The sequence below is a fragment of the Copadichromis virginalis genome, linkage group LG1 (assembly GCF_057382275.1).
Source record: "Copadichromis virginalis isolate Kocher_CV1m ecotype Utaka linkage group LG1, C_Virginalis_male_GT1.1, whole genome shotgun sequence".
Taxonomy (NCBI): Eukaryota; Metazoa; Chordata; class Actinopteri; order Cichliformes; family Cichlidae; genus Copadichromis; species Copadichromis virginalis.
In genome coordinates this window covers 37383558-37409099 of record NC_140618.1, presented here as the reverse complement: position 1 = coordinate 37409099, position 25542 = coordinate 37383558, and the positions used below count along the sequence as shown (strand labels likewise).

Here is a 25542-nt window from a genome sequence, read left to right as displayed (position 1 = left end):
TTAACTGATTTTAATTGAATTATGTGTTTGTTTATTTTCTGTAATACATTTATTGTTTGAATGAGGTTAGTGTTTGTAAAAGTTAATCTCTGAGTTTCATTAGTTAGTCCTCTGATTCAGAGTGCTTTTCTACTCTGTGAAGGGGAAATAAATGGCTCAGTGATGTTAGTGTGTGGGCAGCTGCAGGCTGCCTGTCTACCTGCAGAGAGCATCTGTTAACAGATGGTGGCAGTGTCAAAAATATGTGATACAACCGCTCTGTGGTCTGCTCTTGCTTGTGCTTTTGTTGGTCATCAGCCAGCCACCGAGAAGAGCGAAGTCAGGAGCTGAAGAGAATGAAGAGAAACCGAGAGCTTTTCATAGAGAGCATCCCTTCTCTTATTTCCAGTGAACACTGTCTAGTCTGCTCCAACCACTCAGCATTCGACTACAGCTTCATCCACATCATTGTGTTTGCCTGAGAACCAGTCAGCGTGGGCAAACACAGGAGCACGCAACATGACAGCCACACCCACCTCATGCTCAAATCTGGACCACAGTTGTTTAACATAACGAAACCATTTACGGTAAGCTGCAAAAGTAAGTGAAGGAAGAAAATGATAAATACAAAAAAAAAATAAAAATAGTAGTGAACATGTGAAAATTTTTGTCCAAAGTATAATGAAGACATGAAGAGCACTAAATGTCCTACACATGCACAGAGACAGCGTCTCTCAGCCTGTATGAGGACTTGTAGGACTGACTAAAACACAGCTTAGACTTCAGGATGAAGGAGATGTCTCAGCTGCACTGCCGCTCCTCCTCACTTCTGCTTTATTGCAGACAAAAGGTCCAACATCAGTTTTTGAAATCAAGAAAGTAACAAGACATTTTTAAGCAGTGTTGTTGTGAGTTTGCTAACTAATCTTAACAGTAATGTAGCCTGTGCTTCCTGTCTCAGTGATGTACCTCAGATGTTCCTCTTTCCTAACCCCCCAAATCACAGAAACATGTCACACACTGTTGAATGTGCAGAAAACCGCAGGAGATGTATCTGAGCTGTGAGGAGCTGTCGACTTCCAAACTTTGACCAGTCACTTTATGAAAAAGGGAACACATGTGAGAAAGTTACATTCACAGACAACAGGATGCACAGGCTTGTGAAACTGATTACACTCGTCACAGTCCGGAAACACACAGGAGGGCAGGAGAGACTAAATCTGTTTGGGAATCATATTAAGCGAGGAAAGCTGAGAATCATATGATGAACGGATGATTGTTGTACCCTACTTTAGACTTTTCCATCTCTCAAACAGACACTTGCATCAGTGAGTAATGTGGAAGGCTGCCGTGTACGGATAAGAGGAGTTTCTGGTTAGGAAGTAGATTCCCGTCTAAACCAAACTTCATCTGTTCAACATACATGAATATAAGGCAGTGATTTTCTTTCTGTGTCACTTCCAACATATTCCCAGACTTAGGAGCATCGCTCCTCAGGGATTATTTATGTTTTCCATTTAATATGTTCAGCACACACACACAGACACACCCACACAGACAGACACACACACACACACACACACACACCGTGTCTGTTTACTTTAATAAATCAGATGTTTGTCGTCACGACCTGTGACTGCAGTCTACACACAAAAACTCATCTGCATTATTATTGTTATTCTTTGGGTCTGTTTGTTGCCACACTTCCAAAGTTCGTGGCTGTACAGTATGAATACACAGAGAAACATAAAAAAAAAACCGTATCTGTCACATGTTCAGTACAACACCGAGAGAACAAATGACTTTAGAAATAAGTCGAGCATAAATTTGAGAGACATTAAATTCTGGGCTTATTTTTGGTTTATGAGGGTAAAAAATACTTTTATCTTTCTAAATTAGTCTAATCGGTGCCGCGTTTGACTCAAGCGAAGTCCACATTAAAAAATGCCCTTGCATCTTTACGTGCCATGCGTGTATATCCCACACCCCGACTCTCAGCAAAACAGAGGTAAGGAGGAACTGAGCGATGCTGGACGCGTTATTATTGCAAGCAACGGGACGGTGAGAGAAACTGGGAAGCCCAGGAGCAGACATATTGATCTCGAAAGGTAAAGCTCTTTTTTGTTTCTCTTAGCACTGCGGTAAAGAAGCGGGCGCAGATAGTGATGGGGCTGTCAGGGCGAAGCGTTATATGCGTCCACGGCGTGTCTGTGCGTGTGTCTGTCGGGCTCCAGCAGAGGTGGCTCACATTAGACATTTTGGGCAGTGCCTGCGCATTTCTTAATGTGGGTGTCAGGCCGACCTGCAGAAATGACGACGTGACGCTGAACTTTGCGGTGTCAGTCGTAAGGTTGGCTGCAGGAAGCTGATGCCCAGCAGCATCCATCCAGCTAGGGGTGAAGATCACACCTCCTCATCTTTTGTTACCGCGAATAGAAGCACCGCGAGCTATCTGGCACAATCTGGGCTTCATTATTGCATTGTTGCCAGCCACATGTCTCCATATTGAAATGCCGGTCAGAATCCATGCTGCTGCTGTTTCCCTGTATCAGAGGACCAGGGCCCATCTCTTCTGTCTGGCATCACACACACACACGGCTTAAGCTAAGCAGAATAGATCACAGCGAGTAGAGGGTGAGATCAAACGCGAACAGGCTGTACAAAGATAAGAACAAAAACCAGTCTGCAGAGACTATTCCAGCCTGCTGGAGTAAAAATGAATGAACTTGGAGCACGCAGTGGCTTAAAGTGACCTCATCCTGCTTCGTTAGTCTCGTGCTGTCATCACTATCGGTATAAAATCACTCACAGGATCATCTGATATCCAAAGCACCCTTCTAATGTCTAACTGTTGGCCTTTCATGGTTGTGATGACTGCAGTGGAGGGTCTTCTTGACTCTTGAACATGGTGTGGATATCATTTAGTTTGGTTTTAAAGGTCGCCGTGCACCCCACCTTCATGGGAGCCTCTTACAGCGCATTATTGGTCCTTTGTACTTCCTCTGCCAAACCGTGATCTACATTAGCATAGACTGCGGTGTTACTGGTAATGTGGTGTCTCCATGGAAACTGGAGCTGTCATATGACAAAGTCACTTAATATTAATCTTCAAACCTGCAAGCACGCAGCACAAGATTAAAAGCTCATTACAAAGCGTGTTTTATAAACCCGGGCTTCATTGCAGTTTTAATCACCCAGAATCATCATGTGATCACAGGGCCTCGTTTCTTTTACGATTACTGCCCAGGCCTGCAGTGCCCGAGATGCACGTGTAGTCTATTGAACCATGCCCCCAGGTTTGGTTTCAGGGTTCCCCTTTTCTGAAAATCCTTGTTTGCCAAAATACAGAAAACACAGACTATACTGTATCCAGGATGTCAGGTAACATATAATCTGTGCACACAAACTCTTGAGGGGAATTACAGTAAAAAAAGTGAACCCATCTCTTCCTGAAAACCCCACAAGGACCCATGAAGGTCTCCGAGATCCCAGTGCGGGACCTGGTGTCCCATATTTCTGTCTTTGATACGATTTATCACCACAGGCTGTGAAACTCCACCGTGTTACGTAGAGTCCTTAAAATCCAATACATACGGTACACAGAAACTGTAATTATAGCTATATTAACATCAATACAATGATACAGTGAATGTGTACCACACATGCTATCCATTATAGCCACCCTGCTACCGTCGAACCAGTCGTGTGACGTCGTTATCGCAGCTGAACCAATGAAATTACTTCTAGCAATTTTACCGCGAGGAAGCGAAATATGGGCGTGTCCATGTTCGTCCTTCCAAAGAAAATGTAAAGAAGCTGCTAAATACACACGCGAACCAAAACGTAATGGCCTTGCTGGCTTACAGGTAAATGTACCCTGTGTCACTGGGGGCATGGTTAAGGTCCTCTCGGGCATACTTGCTGTTGCGTTGGAAGCGGCACCCTTTTGTTTTTGGGCGGAGCGTTAGTTGCTAGCCTTTTATTTAGCTAGCAGCGACTACCTCAGATAGCCGGTTGTAGGGACTCACATGGCGACACCTCTGTTGTTTCACAACGGCTCGGCTAGCTAACAGCAGCCCGTCTCCTGCCCTCGGCCTGACCCCATGGATCCCGGTGGAAGTGAACTGGACTCCAGCCTGCCTCAGCCAGACAACCCGTGTTTGATAGTGGAGGACTCCCAGCCGGACAGTGTCGCTTTAGAAGACGACCCCGAGAGCAGCTACCGAGCTCTGCTGGCCCGTCGCCTGTCCAGTCTACAGCCCACCGCTCGCAGCCCGGTACTGGTAAGGAGAAGATCTCATTCAGTAGCTCTCCTCTCTGTAATGCAGTTACTGATTACTTGAGCAGATAAAGAACAATAAGCACAGATTTATACTTGAGTAAAATGGTAAGACGAGTGGCTTTTTCACGGACGTTGCACTCAACTCGACCACAGACGGTCCAGTTCATTTCCTCAGCTATCCATCCGCCCATTAATCAGTCAGGCTCACTTTGAAAAACTGGGCAAAATGCAGGCTACACTTTGGACATACTGGCAGAGGCTGGTAATCTGTTACAAGCAAACTGACTCACACTCACATCTGAGCTGTCGAGAGGACTCTGCAGCTCAGATGTAAAGAGTAAACTCGTCACACAGAGGCCTGTGCTGGCTTTTTGTTCAGACCTGCTGGCAGGCGATCTCTCCTCCACGCTCTAAAGCACTAAACCTCCAGGGAAACACTGAAGCACAGTTCATGTGAGATACAACACTCAGGCATCTGTAACAGTAAACCACTGTTGGTTAGTAGTTGTTGTGCAGCTTTGAATTAGTTTAAACCCAAAACAAATGTTGCATGTTGAAAGTTGAAAATGTATAAAAAAGACAACTTCTGTCATTTACATTACAACCTTCTCTCTTCTAGGAATTAATATCTTCACCAATAGGAAGCAGGTGCTCTCAGACCGGCAGCCAATCAGAGAGCAACAGCCAGGCTGAGCCTGGTAAGTGTTTTCCAGTGTAGTGGGAGATAGTTAAGTGTTTCTTGTCCTGAATGAAGATAAAACAGCGCTTTTGCTTCTTTCTTAGACGGTCTTGCTGCAGCCAACCCCAGTTCAGTGTTCCAGGAGGACAGTCAAGTTTTAAATATCTGCGCTCCTCCAAACAACAAAAAGTGTGTTTGATTTGTCCACTTTTGCAGTTTGATTGTGGTCAGGGTCAGATGGCAATGAAAGGTTTCACTTTATTTTTCAGGTGTGTACCAGAGGACGCTGACATGGATTCCGGTGCTGATTCTACTACACACTGTATTCAGTCTGAAGGTACGCATTTTTCCAACACATTAAGTTCCAAAAGCATCTGCCGGTCTGTTTGATGTTGTGCTTGGAAGTAACTGCTACGGGTTGTGTTGTGTTTCAGGGGAAGCTTCTCAGTTTGGTTTTCTTGAGCTTTCTCAGACTCAGGATCTGTGTGGGGAAGCTGTGAACAGTCAGGAGGAAGACGGAGACAAATGCAACAAATTGGGTATAAGGACTTTTATCCACGTGTCTGTATTACACTGTCATTATCCACATTAATAAAGGATTGCATTCAGCTGCTTGTCGCTCTGCGTCGGGGCGGTGACGCTCTGGTTTACCTCGTATTCGTGGCGTGCCTCTGACAGGCAAAACATGGAGGCAGAGCTGCTGTGCTTTTCAAACAGCTGCAACTAACATCTGTCTGCTGGGCTGCTAATGCGACCAGCATAACTAAGGTTCATGACCGTGTTTGTGCTGTTGTTGTTTGTTTACTGTTTTTTGCACTTTTAATGAAATGATCTGACAAAATAATGATGGCTGTGTCTCCAAGGAGGAGTGAAATACTATTTTATTAGCACTTCATAGCACTCATTAGCAGGCATCTATTTCACTGTGATTCATACATGGACAGGTGATTTGCTAACAAAGCTGGCCACCTTATGTGCTAGCTTACAACTTTAGATCTCGCTGGGCCTTTGTTTAAATTTTGATGTCATGATTTTGGCTTCCAGTGGAAACAAGATAATGGGTCCTTTTTTCACTTTTTGTTACTAAATGCTTGTTTTTGTGTTGTGGTAAATCAAGCACAACCATTCGATTTGCACGTCTTCAACATAAATACACACATGATTTAGTTCAGCAGTATCTACGATGACACACAGTCGTTAGTCAACAAGACTTGTGTTGAAAAAGTTGTGAAAGATTTCACTGATTGCACCTGTAGAAAGATCATTAGTGGCCCAACTGGTCTGGTTTCAGTGACACGTCACTCTGCTGTTGATCAGCTGTTTGCTGTTTATTGCTCCCTCGGCCCCTGCTGTGCGTCTCCTTACCCCACCTGACACCATCGTGCATCCCACGGTGAAGACTTTGGGCCAGCAGGAGCTGATGGTTGCCCTTGCTAAAAGGGCTTTACAGTCAACAGCATCAAGTCCAGATGACTCTTACATTCATCACCATGGTCACCCCTTTTTTGATTTTGATTTTAAATAATCATAAATAGTGGAAATTGCAGTTATTGAACAAACACATTGTGATGGTTATTGGTCGAAGCAAACAGCCCTACTTCTGCTTTCAAATAAGCAACACAGCAGAGATCAAAATGCTTATGTTGAGTCTTGGACACAGGATTCACAAACATGGTGATTGATGTTGCCTTGTGTGCTGCCATCCTTTATATACAGTCTATGGTTGCAACAGAAATGCGTTCCTGATCTCTGGATGCAGAATGAGGGGTGCTGGGTATAATTACGTTTTTACTTGTTCCGATCAGAGCATTCCCAGTAGGGCTGCCACGATTTGTCGACTAGTCACGATTACGTCGACTATCAAAATCGTCGACGACTGATTTAATAGTCGACGCGTCGTTTGAAGCTTTGTAAGATCCCAAAAGACGCAGGAATAAGTAGCAGGATTTAAGAGTGTAATAACGGACTGAAACAGAAGATGGCAGCACTGCATGTACAAGGATGCCAGCTGCCGTTAAACCCCGAAGAAGAAGAAGAAGAAGCTGTGTCCCAGAATTCATAGCGCGGCCCAGCTCAGTTTCCAACAATGGCGGCAGCTAGTTAGTTTTAATATTACTCTTATTATTCTTTCTGGGTCACAAAATAAACGTTTAACATATTTTCAGGCGAGAATGTAGCTGTGTAAACCTCAAATATCTGCTCAGTTTATCAAGACACCACATATTTTCAAAAGCGCTCCGACGTTTTCGGAGACGTCTGTTACCCACTAGCTCGATAGCTAGCCGGGGGCTAGGTCACTAGCGCGGTGAGAACACCGGACTCCCGGCAAATTGTTTTCAAACCCACCGCCGTCTTTCGCTACTCAGGTTAAATATATATGAGTCACTTAGATAAATTAAAAATGTTGTTGTTTGGCTTTTTTTTTTTTTTTTTTTTTTTTTTTTTTTTTTTTTTTTTTTAGTATTTGTTCCTGAGTAAATCGGTTTGTCTGAGATTAAAGTTATAGTTTTTACACAGCTGAATAAACGTCAAGCAGACAGCTGATTATCAGAAGTGTGAGATGCTGGAGAATATACTCCGTTGTCCTGTTATATTATAGATAGCAAGGAGTTTATTAAACTTCACCGAAACAATCTGCAAATTTCATTAAAATTGAATAAACTATCATCTTGTCTTTATTTTTAGTTAGCACCTTAAACACTTAAAGCTGTAAGCTAATGATAGTTATATAAGAGCAGATGCTGCTGGTGCAATAAGCTGTAGTTTTACGTCCAGTGGATGATGATCTGATTAGTCGACTAATCGCATAAATAATCGGTGACTAGTCGACTATCAAAATAATCGTTTGTGGCAGCCCTAATTCCCAGTGACTCCATGAAGTTAAACAAAATAATCAATGTTCTCTTCATTCCCAGCAGAGCAGAACATCAGTTCCAGGACTTCAGAAAGTCAGGACAGCAAAGCGTTGAGGTGCAGCTCCATGTGACCTTTCAAAGTCTGCATTCATTAGATGTGCGTGTTTTGGCTTTGCACTGAAATTTCTTTTCTTCTCCAGGTCTGAGGTGAGCTCCAGCAGCTCATCAGAGTCTTTGGGTCAGTCAGGCAGGCAGCTGAGTGTCCAGGTCCTGCTGCACTCGCAGAACCTGCAGGACTCTGCTGAGCAGGACCAGCAGGACTGTGAGATCCTGTCCTCACAGGACGATCTGTTCGATGCTGACAAGACAGGTACATTCATGTAGCACTCGAAGGATTACACATGTTGTCTTTTTAAGCCCATCACCTTCATATTGTCTAAGACCACACTGACAAACTGTCACATCAGAAATGTTGGCCTTAAGTGTGAGTTGTGGCGTTTTTTTTTTTTTTTGTTTGTTTTTTTTTGTTTTTTTTTTTGGAAGGTTGCCGTCTGGCAGTCAGCGCTATTTGGACAAACCTTTCAGGACTCATTTCTGTAACAGGTGGGCTGTGGATAACTGAAAAACACATTTTGGCAGAGGTGTACTGTGTCAGCCTTGTAATTTAAATTATTTAAAAATGCAGGTCTTTTTTAGTTTAATATTTTTTAATCATTAACTATAAAAAAGGGTCTTAGTTCCTGTTGTATTTTGCTTATTTGTTCATTCTCATCTCACTCCACGCCTTCCACACCCAAACATGACTGTATGTTCTTTGACTGCCTCACACATAGTAACCCAGGGGTTGTTGGAGGGACGAGTGTTTGAAAGTTCCTCACTGTGAGGAAGAGACACAATAACTCAGTTATTTACCTAAATGATTTGCCCTGCTTACATTTTGCTGTTAAGTTGGTGACGAGCTAACCAACAGATGTTGAACGTAGCGTAAAAATGAGTTTACAGGGAAATCATCGTGGACAAGGTTTCACCTGACGTGGTTGTTTGTTTTTTGTTAAATCACAAATAATCACAAACGCATGGAACGTGTTGGCGCAGTGAGCATGCCCCTGAATGGCAAAGCCTCCTTTGCTCTAGTCGTCTTCAGCGATCTCTAAGCCCTTACAGCTACGCTGGTGTGCTCCTAACATAGGGTGAGGCTTAGTAGACAGGCCCATATAAACCCGTGTATGTGTTTAAATCAGAATAACTGTGAAAAAATAACTCGCTGTATGAGAAGTTGTTGAAAGTAGAGGTGTGCAGCCCAGTTTGTGCTTCCTTCACTGTGAGTAACAGTCCTGGTTTGTTTCTCTCGTACAAACAGAAAATGATCTGAAATCACTCTAACTGCTTCTTTACTTTCAGGTGCTGCAGTGGACAGTACAGTGTCTGAGCCGGAGCAGCAGGGTCACCCCACCTCCACACCCGCCCACACCCTACAGCTGCTGCATCTATCGGGACAGGGAACACTGGTGCAGGAGAGTCTGTCCCAGTAAGCGGCGTGCTGCTCTTGCATCATTCACACACAATAAATCCCTGAAAAATGAGCTGATGTCCTTTTTTCTCTCCCCTCTAGGAGCTCTGTTGATTATGTCGCCCCCACCCCAGACAACTTTAGCCATACCCCTTTAATAGTTCCCAGCTCACCAACCGAACTAGAGGATGAAAATGGTAGATCTGCTTTATTATCTCAGTTTGGGTTCAGACATGGAATCAGCTGGTGGATAAAGCTAACATCCCTTTGCGTTGTCAGGTGCTGATTCACAAATGGATACGTCACTGCCTCCGGATGACAGGGGAGCAGGAGAAAAGGACGAGCCAATGGAAACCGAGGCCGCCCCCAAGCCACAACCATCTGCATCTACTCCCATATCCCAAAGTTCCCCTGGTTTTGCTTTAGAACGAACTCTCTCTGTACCGTCCCAGCCCGAGTTCTCTCATGTATGTCCTTCACTCTTTACTTTCAACAGCCTATTTAAAATGTTCCCAGTAGAAAATATGGATTATATATGTGATGTATTAAATTGTCAGAGGATAGAGTGCTAGGCCCAGTGACAAAGACCGTTTGACCTGTCTAATCAATAAAAAATGCAAAGATCAGCAGATGATGTTGTGGTCGGCTGTAGGTCAGCTGACCAGCTGGTTGAAGAGTTCATTGATTTCAGCACCAACTTTGTTTGTGCCCTTATAAAGAAAACCATGTTGACTGTAGTTGTTCCTCTGAGGAGGAGAACCGTTACTTTCAGTGTAGGACTGCTGCTGGTTGTTAACACCGGGTCTTTGTGCCGCTCCTCCTTTCACTCTCAGAAATGAAGGGAGACGTGGTAAACAGCTTTCGTCTGATTGGCTGCCCCTCGTAAAGAGAGTTTGAGCAGCAGGTAGAGTTTGCTTCTGTGTCAGATGAGCAGTATGTCCTCTGTCACATCCTGCAACGTCCAGTTTAAAGGCTGAATCTCTGGTTTATAACTGTGCAAAAGTCTTGAGTCATCTGGGTTTTGTATATCTTGTTCTTTCAAGCAGACAGCTTCTTGTAGCTTTGGACAGTTTTCCAAACGTTCTAAAGGTCCAAATGTTTCTTTGGACATTTGCTGTTTGTTTTTTGTTTTTTTGTTTTTGTTTTTGTTTTTCCTTCCCTTCACTCATTTTAGTTCATAACATTAACCTATGATTAATTCAAGCATAAAAGGCTCCTAACTTAACGGGTGAGCCAGTGTTGTCTAATGTATCTTTTGCCACTTGGTTATTAGAAGTCTGTCACAGAAACACATAATGTGTTCCCATCATTTTCTTTTGTTGAGCCTATGAAGAATACCAATGATAACAGTCTGTTTCAAGTTTCATGTCCCAGCGTGATGTGCACCAAAAATAATCTGAGGAAACTGGACAAAAGAGACAGCAGGTCTGAGACTATCGGCAGCAGATGAACATCTGAAAGTCATGTTTTAAGATGCCTGACGCAGGACCTAAGAGACACGTGTGACTCTGTATTAGATCCACCGGCTGATCAGTGAAGCCTCGTCAGGAACGGTCTCAGTGGAAGGCTGAGATAAGCCAAGTTACACAAAGGCTGGGCTGAAAATCAGGAAAGTGACGAATGCACAATTTCTGGTTCAAATGAATGTAAATGTGTAGCGAGGGTGTGCAGTGACCCTACAGCCACCTGTAGAACAGGGTGGAGGCTCTGACGTGGTTTGAGGCTGCGTTTCAGGGATTTTGCCAAACCAGGTGGAATTATGAACATGGAAAGCATCTGACTGACAGTGGCTTCAGGTTTTTCAGTGTAGCCAGGCACACTGCCAGTCCACAGTTCACCACAGTGTGGGATCACTTTGACAGAAAGCAGAACAAACCCTGGAGAAGTAGTGCTGAAGACTGCTTAGAAAAAGCAGGAATGCCTAAGAGAGCTGAGGCTGTGTTGGTAAAATAAAGCAAAAGCTCTTCTTCCCTCATATGTGCTACGTTTGCACGCGTGTCGATAAATGTCTTCCCAGTTTTCCTGGTAAAATATAAAAAAATAAAGGGTGACTCAAAAGTTTTGCACAGTAATGCAGACTAACTTTGAAACTTTGGTGAATGCGTTGGTGCATGCGTAGAAAATGAATAGTTAAATAGACTTAATGCAGTGTGTGAATAAACGTGTCGTTTAGCTGCAGCTCTGATGATTTTCTGTGTTTCTAGGACGTATTTGTTCCGACGCAGAGCCAGGATGCACAAACGCATGAAAAGTCAGCGTCGTTGCCTTGTGAGACAGAGTCTCAGCATCTTGAGTCGGCTCCCTTCACCTTGCCTTTGCAGCTCTCTGTGAACACAGAGAGCTGCAGCTGTCATCAGCTCACCTCTGAGGAGGACAGCCAAGCCACTCAGATAGAGGAACTGGAGGAGCCGCTTGCCGTCGACACCAGCGACTCTGTGATTTCGTGTCACGATCAGAGAGAGGAGAGTAAAGCCGTCCCGTTGGAGTCACAAGCCGCCGCCGGCTCCAAAGTGTTGTCCTCTGCTGAATCACCGAAGCGCCACGTTGAATGTGCTGAGACTGAAGCGACCGATCTGGCCCAGAAATCAGCAGTTTCTCTGAATGTACAAAATGTGAATGTAAACAATGTGAAGGCTGACAGCAAAGATGCTGGCTGTGCTGACATGGTGTCTTGCTCGCAGCCAAAGTTTGATTCTGTTGATCTGACAGGTAAAAGCTGTGTGCAGGAGACTCCCTCAGACGCTACGCCCTGCAGCCTGCCTTCACAGTCTATGATTTCTCAAACATCTGCTGTGGATGCAGATGTGTCAGGAGGAACTGTAAAAAGTCCCTTTGTGGAATCGTCGTCGCCGCAGCCTGAGGTGGGGTGCAACAGCCAGACAGACAAAAACTCAATGCACGAACGAGGTGAAGAGGAGGATCAGGAGGTGGCGATGGAGGTGGAGAACGCCGAGGGTACCTCGGGAATGGGTCTGGTTCTCTCCCAGAGCCAGCTGTTGTCTCCTGAACCCATGGACGAGGAGATTGAGGACAAGGCAGAGGACAGCATCCTCTGTGTAACAGACAGTGAGAAAGAGGTGGCGTCACAATCAAAGACTCACAGTTCTCAACCAATCACAGGCCAAGTGTCAGTCTCTACCAATGGCCATGAATCCCAGACTCAGGAGAAAGAGGCGCACTCAGCTCCCGATAGGCTGTCCCAGACGGAGAGGGCGGGCTGTGAACCAGAGGCCCTCAAAGAAAAGAGCTTGAGCGACAGCTCGGGAGGTGAGCGTTCTGAAGATGTGTTTTCTGCAGAGTAAGCAGAGAGTCGTGTCCAAAGAGTAAAAACCCAAAACCCAGTAGTGTCTGTTAGAAAGAACTGAAAGGCCTCTTATAAAGGTTGAATTACTTTATCTTTGTCTTTAACCTGATTCTACTCGTGTGTTTCTGCTACAGACATTTCATTCCACTTCACCCTTCCTAAAGAAGGAGACTTGATTGGACCTGTTGTCGGCGCCACGCCACCGCTGATCAACCAGCTGAAGCAGACGCTGAGACACAGCACTCCCATCGGTGAGTGGCACCACACCGGTTCACCAAAAGCCAAAGAACATAACACGGTCCTAGTAATATTATTTTTTTCCCTCCTCCAGAGATCAGCTCTTTTTCTGAAAAGTCTGATGCAGTGGGTGATGTCTCTGCAGACATGGTGATGGCCAGCAGCGATATCGTTTTGGGTGGAAGTGGCGGTGACGCAGCTGACAAAGGTGACGGGAAGCTGAGCTTGAGGATGAAGCTGGTGACGCCCGTTGAGGAGGGCAGCTCGGAGCGTTTCAGCCTGCAGAGTAAGAACTCCTTCCACGCTGTTTGTGAAAAAGTGTCTCGCTGCCGCACGCTCAGCGATGCATTTCTTTCCCCAGAGCTGACGCCACCAGAAGAGGATGGATCTGTCACCAAGGTTACGACCATTTCCCAGGCTGTAACCAGGTAAGCTGGCGCTCTCTCAGCACGTTAATTAAATTCTTTCATTTGTCGTCTTCTTCTCATTTCAGTCTAATCCACTTGTGCATGCTGTCTCTGTGTCATCTCCCAGTGTAGTTTGAGGTTTTGAGGTGCTCACGTCGTATCGATTGAACTCTAAATAACATTTTTAACTTAGTACTTTGTTAAAAGTATGCACCAAAACTTTATGTTGGATTCAAATTGTTAAATGTTGCCATTGTTGTACTTAAATTTGGAAACCGTGCCTTAAACTGCATGGTTGGATATTCTTCTGCTCCTCCCCGACACATCTGTGATGCTGTGGGAGGTAATTAGCTGTTTAACTGCAGGCACATTCCACGTGACATTCTGGTTTCCTTATCTTCTGAGGGATGTCCACCCCCGGTCATTTAGGGGCTCGCCTATGCTTGCATATGGTGAACCATTAGAGTTAAGCCGTATACGGGTGTGGGGAGATGACCTTTAGATAACCAGGAAATGTGGTTATACAGTTGTAAGCATATATTGTGTGGCAGGAAGAGACACACACACACACACACACACACACACACACACACACACACACACACACACACACACACAGTGTTTCAACCTTTTGTGACCGGTGAGGAGCGTGCAGGTAGTGCACACTACCGTATGCAGGTAGTGCACACTACCGTATGCAGGTAGTGCACACTACCGTATGCAGGTAGTGCACACTACCGTATGCAGGTAGTGTGCAGTGCAGTGACTGGATATCAAGCATGTTGGTTTGCTTACTATGTTAAAGAAATCGTTTTCTTTGAGCTACGGCGCGTGAGGATAAAACTTGAAAGGCTTGTTGTTCCATTGTTGACGTTCCAGCAGCCCGTCTGTGTTCACTCGGGTTAGGCAGGTGCACCGACAGCAGGAGGTGGAGGAGGACAGCCAGCCTGGAGGAAACACTACACTGGTCAGGTAAGCTCACATCATAGTCTCACAGAGGCAGATAAATGCATAAAGATTGACACTGTTTAAGCCTTTCACTGTGCTTGTCAATAAGGAATGCCATTACAGGTTCATATGTCTGGATAAATGTTGTGACTTTGCACTGCAGGCATGAAGGTCCGCAGGGAAAAGCCTGCCACACGCTCACAGCAGTGTTGTCTCACTTTTGTTAGCATTTTGAGCCTGTGATTTGCCCAGTGTTAATGTTAGCACATGCACATGACAGCATTCACCACACTGGCTGTCCTGTGTCATCCTGACACTATCTGTTCCCACTTTATAAATCATCTAGTCCTTCACATGTCTGTCTGACCCTGGGATTTGTCCCCTGATGTAGTGTGTGTTAGAACAGAAATAGGCTTCGTGCTGTGAGCCTGCGTGTGCATGTGACGGTGAGACCTACTTTGTTTCCAGAGGAGATTGGGTGGTTATTTTTTCTACTTGGTGCGTATTCTCTCAGGACATGGAGAGTGGTAAGGTGTGACAAAGTTGGGTCATTCTGCTGAATGTTCTCTGCAAACGTAGTGGAACAGCCACACTGCTGTGATCCTTTGTGGAAACATTAGGGCTGCTCTGACTCGTTATCAGTCGACTGATTAAGAAAAGACACGCGCCCATGCCATGTGTTTACCTTTGGAAAGTAAAGGTAACGATTTGGTGTGTGACACTGCTTTTGGAGCCTTTGGTACAAACAGGTTTTCAGCAAATCTGTGAAAAGCAGTGAACAGAAGTATTTTGTGGTTGCTGGACTAACTAACCACTAGAAAAGCTAAACATGAATGTTTAAAAGCAGAAAGGTTCTCGTTGGGATTGCTGACCTGTAATTTGATCACTGGTAAGATGCTCCATAGTTATGTACCGTCTTTTCCAGGGGGGAACTGTTCGCCTCACCACAGAGGAGCTCTCAGGCGTCCGTATCGAAATGCAACAGTCTGCCGAACAGCCAGGATGTATCGACCGCGCCGCAGCAGGACCTGCGGGATGCGCTCGCCCCTGCTGAGCCGCCTGAGGACAGCAGAGGACTGCCTGATGCTCAAGAGCCGACCTCCCCGAGCAGCACAACAGTCAGGCAGAAGGTGGTTTCCCAGCCGGCCTCTGAGAACACCATCACCTCCACACCGCCCAGCAAGGTATGCAACTCAGGATCAGTGATGCAGAGTTGAATAAAAATGTGGTCTCCATCATCGAATTTCCCAGAGGAACCCACCCGAGGGATTAATAAAGTTCTATCTAATCTATTTGATGTTATTGTGATATTAATCAGTCTGTCCTGTGTGCTCAGACATGCCAGCGGACAGTCTCCCAGCAGACCGGCTTCGATGCAGCGGGGTTTCGCTCCCCAGCTGGCCGGGTACGCACACTGAGCCTCTTTGGACGAAGAGATCAACCACGCGTTTCTATCGTTCATTTGTCATTCTTCAATTTCTTTTGTATTGAAAGGGTGAACCCGAGTCCCCGTCCTTTAGAAGAACCGCCGTTCCCTCTCACCGCAGACACGTGCGCACCATCCAGGAAGTGCGGACCACCGTCACTCGGATCATTACCGATGTGTATTATGAGGACGGCAAAGAGGTGGATCGCAAAGTCACCGAGGTAACTGTCTCTGGGTCTGATTCCTGGAGCCTGTGTTTTTGTATTTGCTGTCTGTCAGAACATGTCAGGGCTGTAAGTTCATGCAATCCTCCTCTGCACAGTTCAGAGAGCAGCACTGCTGTGCAATTCACAGTTATGTGATTTTATCGAGAAACATCACCGTGATTAAAATCTGCATCATTTGTCCAAACACAGTGTTCGTTTAATTTCTGCTGAATATTCATTTCTTAAAAAATCACATGGGTCTGAGTGTGCATGAGCACGAGCTGCAGCCTCCAGAACGAGAAGGAAAGCATTGACTGCCATGCAATCCTGTGCAGACATCCGTGGTTCTTTCACTATCAGGCCTCTTTGTTTTTAAAGGAAAATGTATTTATGGATTTTGGCTGTTTAACGTGTTCGTGTCACTGCCCGACGTGTCCAGGAGAGCGAGGAGCCCGTGGTGGACTGTCAGGTCTTGGACAGCGACATCTCTCCGTGCCGCACAGGCAGCAGTTCTGTGACCTCTGGTGATCTGGGGGACATCAGCTCGCTTTCGTCCAAAGCGTCCAGCCTGCAGCACAGCTCCGGGGGAACCAGCAGCAGTATGGGCCTCACCAGACCAGACTTCATCATTCCAGCGAGCAGAGGGTTCAAATCCACGAGGTAACTCCTCATCCTCCACCGTCCCAAAGTTCTTACCGTTTCTCCTCAACCTTCCTGCTCTTTCTCTCTGCACTAGTTGCATGCTGTGTCACTTCTTCACCTGCTGTGACTCTAACACCCTGATTTCTCAGTGATTCACTGATCCCTGCCTGCGACAGGTCCGTGTTGTCACAGGTGTAGCTCTGGGGTCGCTGCACAGCTCTCACTTGACAGTGAAGTGACTTTTCAAAGTGTCCCCAGATCGGTGCCTGTGCAACCTGACCGGCTCCATTCGTCCCCTCTGTGTGTCTGCAGTCCAAGGAGGGGAGGTGGGCATCAACAGAGGGGTCACAGGGGTCACAGGGCAGGGTCAGTGGTCACACTGAACAGAGGCTACAGCACGCTGGGGTCCCGGGCCTTCGTCCCGCTGACCCCCAGAGGAAGGGCTAGAAGGGGCCGACCCCCGTCCCGCTCCTCCCTGTCCAGGTGAGTCCTCTCTGAGGCTCGCTCTGCACTTACAGAAACCATGGACAGGAAACACTCTGAGCCCTCGCCAGCTGCACGACCTTAATAACACTTTTTCCTTTTCTTACTCATTTTCTTCTCACTCAAACCTTATTCAGGTCCACGGCTTGCATCGCCGTGAACCTGCCTCGTGCAGATTTACCCTGCGTAGTTAATCTGGGGCTAGATGGGGTGCTGCGTGTTATCACATTTGCAGAGTTTGTAGCTGATGCTCTTGAAGTGCTCCCATGCCACACAGACAGCAGCAGATTAGACTGTAAGCTTTAGTTGAGGTACGGGACAGAAAGCTAGTTTGTCTGCTAACCTCCAGCTGGATAAAAGCTGCTTTAAAGATACTCGTGGTTTGTTTCAACAAATAAGGATTATTTTGACATAGCAGGTCCAAAACAGCACTGTGCGTACTGTTAAAGCTAAAGGATATTCACTGATTCCATTAAAATGAATCTGTGGAATGTCTTCCATCTCTGCTTGGATAGGGACAACACAGGCCTTTTATACGAGACTGTTCTCTCTCAAAGGGGAGGAGGCGGTGGCTCGCTGCAGAGACTGACGGCTCAGGGCCAGCCACAGTCGTCCTCAGAAGATGAGCCGTACAGCCGCGTGCTCCCCGTCAGCCCCATGGACCCCGAGCTGCCCAGCCACTCGGACTCCCTCAGGTCTTCGCCAGAGGCGGCGAGCTCAGCCGGGAGCAGCTTCATCGGCCTGCGAGTGGTGGCCAAGTGGTCATCCAATGGTTACTTCTACTCTGGTCGCATCATCAAAGACGCCGGCGAGGGGAGATTCCGCTTGCGGTTTGACGATGGCTACGAGTGTGAGGTTGCCGGGAAGGATATCCTGCTGTGTGATCCCATCCCGCTGGAGACGGAGGTCACTGCTCTGCTGGAAGACGAGTACTTCAGTATAGGTGAGGAAGTGACCGCGCGTAGTTTAGTAAGATCGCTGTGGTGATTTTGGTTTTTGTCCTTTTCTTCGACCTGGTTTAGACTGAGGAGATTTAACAGTGACATCAGCTCTGACTGTTTCTGTGGTCGTTGCATGAAAGACTAAAACATGCAGGACCGATGGTTCTTGTGTTTGTGCAGGTGTCGTTAAGGGCCATAAAACAGAGGGCCAGGAGCTGTTTTACAGCGTGGAGAAGGAGGGTCGGAGGCAGTGGTACAACAGGACATCGGTCATCCTGTCGCTGGAGCAGGGAAACAAGCTGAGGGAGCAGCACAGCCTCGGGCCCTACGAGCCCACCACTCCCCTGGCCAAGGCCTCCGACATCAGTCTGGGTGAGGCAGCTGCAGAGCTGAGGATGGACCCACACGGCTGTGGTACCGCCTCTGCCCGTGACTGTGCTTAACTGTTTTAAACCTCGACAAGACGGATTTTATTTTCACCTACCGTCCTCCTTAAACAGGTCAAACTCTTTGAAACAGACCAATAGAAAGTTCAGCCTGAGTTTAACCAGGTTCCTTCTGATCCTCTTCTCGACTGATGCGTCTGTTCCTCTGATCGCAGCTCTCACTGTTTTTAGAGCTTTTCAAAGCCAATCATTCTTATCCATGATGAAGACAGAAGGAACCAATAACATGCATGTTATAGTGTGTTTGTTACAGTACACAGTATGGTGTGGAGCCAGTGTTAGCATCTTCTTCTGGCCCGTGCGTTCCTCTGTGATGACAGTCGGGTCAGCACAGGGTCATTATAAAAGGACGAGGTCCCGTTCTTAGTTTTTTACTCAGATATGCAGCCTTAGAGGTTCCTCACTTATTTTAATGCTTAGAGGCAGTAACTACAGGAAGTCTGTGTGTTTGGCCCAGCAGGCAAATGCAGTAGTATGTAAACGGCAGGCTCAGAGAGCTGGGAAGAAGTCCTGCATACATGTAGCACTCTGTCTAAAGAATACACTAGGAAGAGCTTGGTTTGCTTCAGGGGGCTGTGAGCCTGTTTGGAGTGTTCACGCATCATCCTGAACTCAGCTTAAAGGCACCTTTGAGAGCCCTGGTTTAATGTAATGGTAGAACGTACAGAACGCCATCAGGAGTGCTCCATGGCGCCTTTCATTCGTGCCCGCTGATACAGCTGCACTGAAAAATGAGACCAGAGCAGCGTTTCCTCGGCACACTGAACCTTCCTAACAGTGATCGTTTTCTGCAGCAGCTGTATTTAATAAAACCCACAGCAACAAACAAAGCCACCATCCTCTGATCAGACACGTGTGTTTGCTCTTTGCTCCGCCCTCTGTCATTTAAGGCTTGGGTTCACCATTCAAAACTTGACGATTAAGATTATGCTGCCTGTGTAAGTTATGATGAGATCAGGGTTAATTGTTCAGGAGACAGATGACGTACAAAGATTTGCTCTGGAAGCAGGCGTGGCCGTCTAATACAGAAGCTCTGTTCCTGCGCCAGACTCCTCCTGTGTTATTGCTCCCGAGAGTAAAGACTACCTGTGTCATCCTACAGCTCATATTAGTGTCCAAAGCATCATCAGCAGACAGACGTCGTCCAGCTCTTCAGATACACTGAGACCTATAGTGAGACCAGTGTTTAAACCTAATATATGCTACTGTGTCAAGCTGAGTGTTCCCTTCAGTTTGCTGATATTTATTATTGTCCTCAGATAACTTGGTTGAGGGGAAGAGGAGACGCAGAGGAACCCCTGGAGGTCAGAACACTCCCAACCGCAGCTCCTCCAACAGCCCTCGCTCCCCGGGAACCTCCAGCAAGAGGAAGCTGATGGCCTCAGAGGACAACCAGGGGCCGGCCAAGAGAGGGCGCAGGGGGGCGGGGGCTAGAGCTGGTACGAAGACCGACTCGCCGTGACCATGGCTGTGTGTGTGTGTGTGTGTGTGTGGTTTGTTGGGGTTAATGTCATATATTTATGGTATTGCAGTTAACTTTGAATTTTAAAGTTGTGATTTTAAACGCGATGCAAACTGGTTTTAATGGACTGTTGATGATTAGCAGCTGATTTTTAACAGTTTTAAGATGACTTTTAATGATTGTGTGTAATAAACTGTTTTATTCATCCTGATGCAGACTTGATTCAGGTTGTTGTTCATGTGAAATCAGTAATATGCCATTTTTGTACTGAGCATAATGAAGACCTGTGTCTGCGGCCTGTGTGCGTCCTCTGCTGCTGAGACTGACTCGGTAATGAATAACTCACCCGCAGTTTTAGCGTGGTGTTCTTCACGGGTGGAGGGGAAGGGAAGTGGATTTCACGGGTGCATTATGTGAGCACAGCTGTTCTGTTTGACGTTGGGAAGGCGAGTTCAGCCACATCACAGAAACAGTTTCTCTGAGCTCTGTGCGCCCACCGTGGGTGTGTTATTTCCCGTGCTGTGAGGAATGATGCTGCTGTTACACTCCTGCTTTATTCTCTGGGCAGGAACTCTTCCCCACGTCACAACAATACATCAGAAACTATCTCCATGGTTAAAATAAGTGAGAAACTGCTTTATTGTGGCTTTGGGTGAACTCGTCCTTTAAAGAAAGTGCAGCACTGTTCCCCGTCTTTAACCTCTAAGTCCTGCGTGTGTTTGCGTCCTCAGCTCAGCGGGTCGGTGTGTGCAATACCTCGGGCAGTGGCACCGATGTCCCGGGTCAGTCTGGGGACGTGGAAGACTCTCACGGTCCGCTGCCCCAGAACACATCCCTCTTTATGGGCTTCGCTTTCATGCTGACCGCGTCGTCTGAGACCGACCGCCTGACCAATAAGCTCACGAGCGAGGATGAGGAGGGTGAGACAGATTCTGCTTCGGTACCTCCAGATTTGATTTTGACAAAGCCCAGAGTTGAGCCTTCAGTTATGTCACATAAACACTAATGTTGCATAAAGATTTGTCTGGAAGCCCAAACGTAGCTGTCGACAGGGTTTTCTGTTGGCGGCAGCAGTGTTGCTCACTGATGAAGCAGTGATATCATCACATACATGTGCCTGGACAGATGAACATGAACACTCACTCTTACTGCTTTTCCCCAGTGATCGTGCATTTAATAACACTATGTGTTTCCACATTTTTGAGAAGCATTTAATAATAATAATAATAATAATAATAATACATTTTATTTAAATAGCGCCTTTCAAAGCACCCAAGGACACTGTACAACAGATAAAAACTGGAAATATACACAATGGTAAAAATAGAAGATAAAAGTTAAAACATACAGAAATTTAAGAATAGGCAATTTTAAACAGATGAGTTTTGAGGGTGGACTTAAAAAGAGAGAATGAACTAATATTTCTGAGGTCCGGGGGTAGGGAATTCCAAAGTCGAGGGGCAGAGCAGCTAAAGGCCCTCCCTCCCATTGTGATCAGACGAGCAGAGGGAACAGAGAGAGAAAGAGAAGATGAAGATCTGAGGCAGCGGGATGGGAGCTTCATCTGTAATAAGTCAGAGAGGTACGGTGGAGAGAGAGAATGAATAGCCTTGAATGTATACAGAATTATTTTAAAATGGATGCGAAATTTGACCGGGAGCCAGTGAAGTTGCTTCAGGATTGGGGAGATGTGGTGGGTAGAAGAAGTCCTAGTAATAATACGGGCAGCAGAGTTCTGGACACGTTGGAGCTTGTTGATAGATTTTTGTGTGAGGCCAAATAATAATGAGTTGCAGTAGTCAATTCTAGAGATAACAAGATTATGGATGAGAATGGCAGTGGCGTGAGGTGTGAGGAAGGGGCGGAGGCGATTAATGTTACGGAGTTGGAAATATGCTGCACGTGTAATATTATTGATATGCGAGTTAAAGGATAATGTGCTATCAAGAATGACACCCAAGCTTTTCACAGAGGGAGAGATAGGGACCAGCGAGTTATTGATGGTGAGAGAGAAATTGTTAATTCTGGATAGCAGTCGTTTAGTGCCAACCAGAAGAAGTTCCGATTTATTGCTGTTGAGTTTAAGAAAGTTGGAGGAGAACCAAGAATTAAGTTCAGCTAGACAGAGGATGAGGGAGGGTGGAGGAAGAGTAGAGTCAGGTTTGGTAGAGAGATAGAGCTGGGTGTCATCGGCGTAGCAGTGGAACTGAATATTATATTTACGAAAAATATGTCCGAGTGGAAGAAGGTAGATGATGAAAAGAAGGGGCCCGAGGACAGATCCCTGGGGCACCCCAGTGGATAAAGGAGAAAGCTGAGAAGTGAAGGATTTTAATTGAATGAACTGAGTGCGGTCAGATAGGTATGATTTAAACCAGGCTAGTGGAGTGTGAGAGAGACCAATAGAAGAAGACCAATTTGGTGCATAAACTTGCTTATTGGGCTCGTTCCCACTGTGGGAGAATCACAGTTTAAACTACAGCGAGTAAAACTTCTTCCAGTAGCACCACTGGGTCCAGTTTAGCCCATCATTTTGTGGTGCTGATTTCTGGGCTATAATTACCTCTTTCCCACTATGTGGTGCTGGTGCCCCTCACGCCCCAACTGGTCATGGTGCTGGCGGAGGGTTCTTCCTTCCCACTGTCGCCAAGTGTCTGATAGTTTGGGTTTTCTCTCTAGTTTTGTGGGGTCTTTATCTTACAATATAAAGAAAATTGAGGCGACTGTTGTCATTGTTTGGTGCAATATAAATACTGTCGAACTGAACAGGACTCCACATCAGAAAAAGTGTGATGACCTGCACAAACGGTTTTCTCCACGGTTTGCAGAAATGTTCACGGAAGCTAACACACCAAACACTCAAAGTAATGTTTTTGTGTATTTCCAAAAAGTATTGGAACATCAAAACAACCACGAATGAGCTACAATGAACTAACAATGACAAAATGCATATAATGTGCAGCCAGGTGCATCTCGGGATATTAAAGGGGGCTGATTGTGGTTTACATGGTTCACAGCTGAAAGTAATCCTCGTCCTATGCTGACCTCGGTGCAGCTCCTCAGTTCATCCTCTGTCTGAAACCGTCTGTTTCAGCTGCAGCTCCAGGCAGCTTTCTTCTGCTTAGCTGCCTCACAGACAGATGAGGGGAACATAATTATCCGCTCTGAGAAAAACACTCTGAAAGTGGGTGTTCAGAGCATCCCGAGCGTTTTGCACAGACTTATTTCATTATGTGAAACTGGCTTTGTTTAAATGGTAAATGGCCTGTATTTATATAGCGCTTTACTAGTCTCTAAGAACCCCAAAGCGCTTTACATATCCAGTCATCCACCCATTCACACACTGGTGATGGCAAGCTACATTGTAGCCACAGCCACCCTGGGGCGCACTGACAGAGGCGAGGCTGCCGGACACTGGCGCCACCGGGCCCTCTGACCACCACCAGTAGGCAAGGGGTGAAGTGTCTTGCCCATGGACACAACGACCGAGACTGTTCAAGCCGGGGCTCGAACCGGCAACCTTCCGATTACAAGGCAAACGCCCAACTCTTGAGCCACGATCGCCCCTTCAATATGAACATTCACCACTGGAAACATGAGAGTATGTGCGGCTAGCTAACTACACACTGGACTCAGCCCTAATTACAATTGTTGACGCTCTTCCTGCCTCCTTTCATGCTTTTCTCTTCAGATTATGTGCAGACGGGTCCGTATAACAAGTCATACACAGAAACCCAGCTGCAGGCGGGCGGAGGCTTCATCCTACCAAACTTCAATGAAGAACAGGTAAGTAATGAAAACACTAGCATGTGCCTGTGATCACACAGATATGTTTATGTTACACATATCTGTGCCATAAATCTGTCCAGCTCCAGGCTGTATTCACCAAAGCAATATCAGTGGCTGGTCATATGCACGTGGTCTTCTCCATGGTTACAAACATCACCTAAAGTCTGAAGCAGTGCAGTAAATGAGTGTGTGTTTGATTCCCTTTTCAGTGTAAGGCAGCTTACCAGAGCCTGCTCATCGCGGACCAGCACTGCCGTACCAGGAAGTACCTGCTGTGTTTAGCCAGCGGCGTGCCGTGTGTGTCGCACATATGGGTGAGAGACTGCTGCAAAGAAAACAAACTGCTCAACTACAGGAACTACCTGCTGCCTGCCGGCGTGGGGCTGGACGATGCCATAGTGGAGTGGTGAGAGGCTGCTTTCTGTTTGGGATTTATTTATCGGTACGGTGCAAAAATAAAAGGTTCCATATGAAATGTAGCACATCTGCTGCACATCACATCAAAAGATTTGTTTTTATTGGGGGAACATGAAAGTCAACAAACAACCAAATGGTAACTGGACTGGTTCTTATACAGCGCTTTTTCTACTCTTCTGAGCACTTTACATAACTTGTGCATTCACCCATTCACACACATTTTCTAAGTGCTTTCTAACATTCACACATGCATCAGAGAGCAATTTGGGGTTAGTATCGTGCCCAAGGATATTTGGCATTCAGACTAGGGGAAGCCAGGAATCGAACCACCAACCTTCTGATCAGTAGATGACCTGCTCTCCCACCTGAGCTACAGCCACTCCAAACAACACGTGTGGGCACCAAATGCTGTAAGTTTACTGATGAAGCCAGCAGTGCAGTTTGGATTCAGACTTGGTCCAAATTAACACCAGTGTAGAAGTCAAACGACCATCTTCTTTTGAAAAATCTTTATTGGAATTGACACTCAAAGGCAAAATCAAGCTCCACCCACCTCGTCATTTGACCTGTTTGTATAATAAATGAAACGGATCACATGGCTGATCTCTGCTCTTCTAATAAACGTCTTTCCTTGTGAGCAGTAAAGTGGCAGATTTCAGCACATTAGGGGGTAAAAGTCTCGTCTGCTACAATGTAACAGCTGGATGTTACTTCAGAATGGAAACCAGTGTGAAAACGTGCTGATAAAATTCTGGTTTCTCCTACTGTTCCTCGTCCTCACGAGGTCAGAGGTGTAAGAATCCCAGCTGATTCAGTGATGTCAGTCTTAAGTGATGTCATCTGCTGTGACATTGTTTTATGATGGTACTTTAAGATATTTCCATGTGGAATAAACCAAAGTGTTCTTGTTTATAAGTCACAGAGCCTTTGTTCTTTCTGATCTTTTCTGTTTGTCTCTCAGGCATCCTCGCTGCAGCCCCTTCAAAGGCCTGCGGGCTCTTCTGGTGTTTGAGAAGCCGGTGGAACTCTGGGCCCAGCTGATGACCATGGGTGGAGGCTCCTCCGTCCGGCAGTTCCAAGCAGACAAAGACGACTCTGGTACAGGATCCACACAGTGATGTCCAAACAATGCACCCTGTCTCGCTGCTGTGCTGAAACTAATGCGTTCACTTTCCCGCTCCATCCTTAGACATTCCTGCTGGCAAGTATGACCTCGTGGTGACAGACCATGCCTGTCCGCCGCTGCTCGAGAAAAGCGCAACATCACAGGAAATCCCGCTGGTGTCTCCGGAGTGGCTCATCCAGAGTCTCATCTGCGGGGAGCGCCTGGCTTTCGATTGCAAGCCTCAGTTTTGCCACGACTATTCCTCGTCCTCGTCGTCCTCATAATCTGACCCCACGTGCAAAATGCCTTTGACCAAGCTAAATGTTGAGCGTTAGTTCTGTTGCATGCTTCTGCTGTATATAACTTGATCCTGTCCGTTTTTATGAGATAATAAATTGTGACCCTTGTTTCATTTTAATGCATT

At 46.2% G+C, this 25542-nt stretch overlaps 1 protein-coding gene across 10 annotated transcripts; it reads left to right on the top strand.

The window, feature by feature from the left end:
* The first annotated feature begins 1856 nt into the window (after window positions 1-1856).
* tp53bp1 (tumor protein p53 binding protein, 1) lies at window positions 1857-25536 on the top strand. 10 transcript variants are annotated; one of them, XM_085461295.1, is made up of 29 exons: window positions 1857-2087; window positions 4046-4262; window positions 4881-4959; window positions 5045-5129; window positions 5210-5277; window positions 5375-5479; window positions 7856-7910; window positions 7996-8165; window positions 9197-9323; window positions 9408-9502; window positions 9585-9772; window positions 11510-12572; window positions 12744-12860; window positions 12941-13132; window positions 13208-13274; window positions 14133-14225; window positions 15127-15385; window positions 15538-15606; window positions 15696-15848; window positions 16273-16493; window positions 16788-16958; window positions 17474-17901; window positions 18080-18271; window positions 19605-19784; window positions 20539-20727; window positions 23499-23593; window positions 23806-24002; window positions 24975-25111; window positions 25203-25536. In XM_085461295.1, exons 2-29 carry the CDS (start codon window positions 4083-4085, stop codon window positions 25400-25402), a joined length of 5175 nt encoding a protein of 1724 aa, XP_085317421.1. In that variant the 5' UTR covers window positions 1857-2087; window positions 4046-4082; the 3' UTR covers window positions 25403-25536. The 10 variants fall into 10 exon arrangements, with proteins under 10 accessions (XP_085317421.1, XP_085317429.1, XP_085317462.1 ...); XM_085461303.1 differs by lacking the exon at window positions 1857-2087 and having other exon boundaries at window positions 2147-4262; window positions 7859-7910; XM_085461336.1 differs by lacking the exon at window positions 1857-2087 and having other exon boundaries at window positions 2147-4262; window positions 12992-13132.
* Window positions 25537-25542: the final 6 nt, after the last annotated feature.

What these genes read in the sequence shown, in the direction of transcription:
- tp53bp1 (XM_085461295.1), top strand. Translation starts at nt 4,083, where the DNA reads ATGGATCCCGGTGGAAGTGAACTGGACTCCAGCCTGCCTCAGCCAGAC. An exon ending in GGGGGCGGGGGCTAGAGCTG is followed by an intron (nt 19,785 to 20,538) that starts GTACGAAGACCG and finishes TTGCGTCCTCAG; the next exon opens with CTCAGCGGGTCGGTGTGTGC. An exon ending in AGCAGACAAAGACGACTCTG is followed by an intron (nt 25,112 to 25,202) that starts GTACAGGATCCA and finishes CTCCATCCTTAG; the next exon opens with ACATTCCTGCTGGCAAGTAT.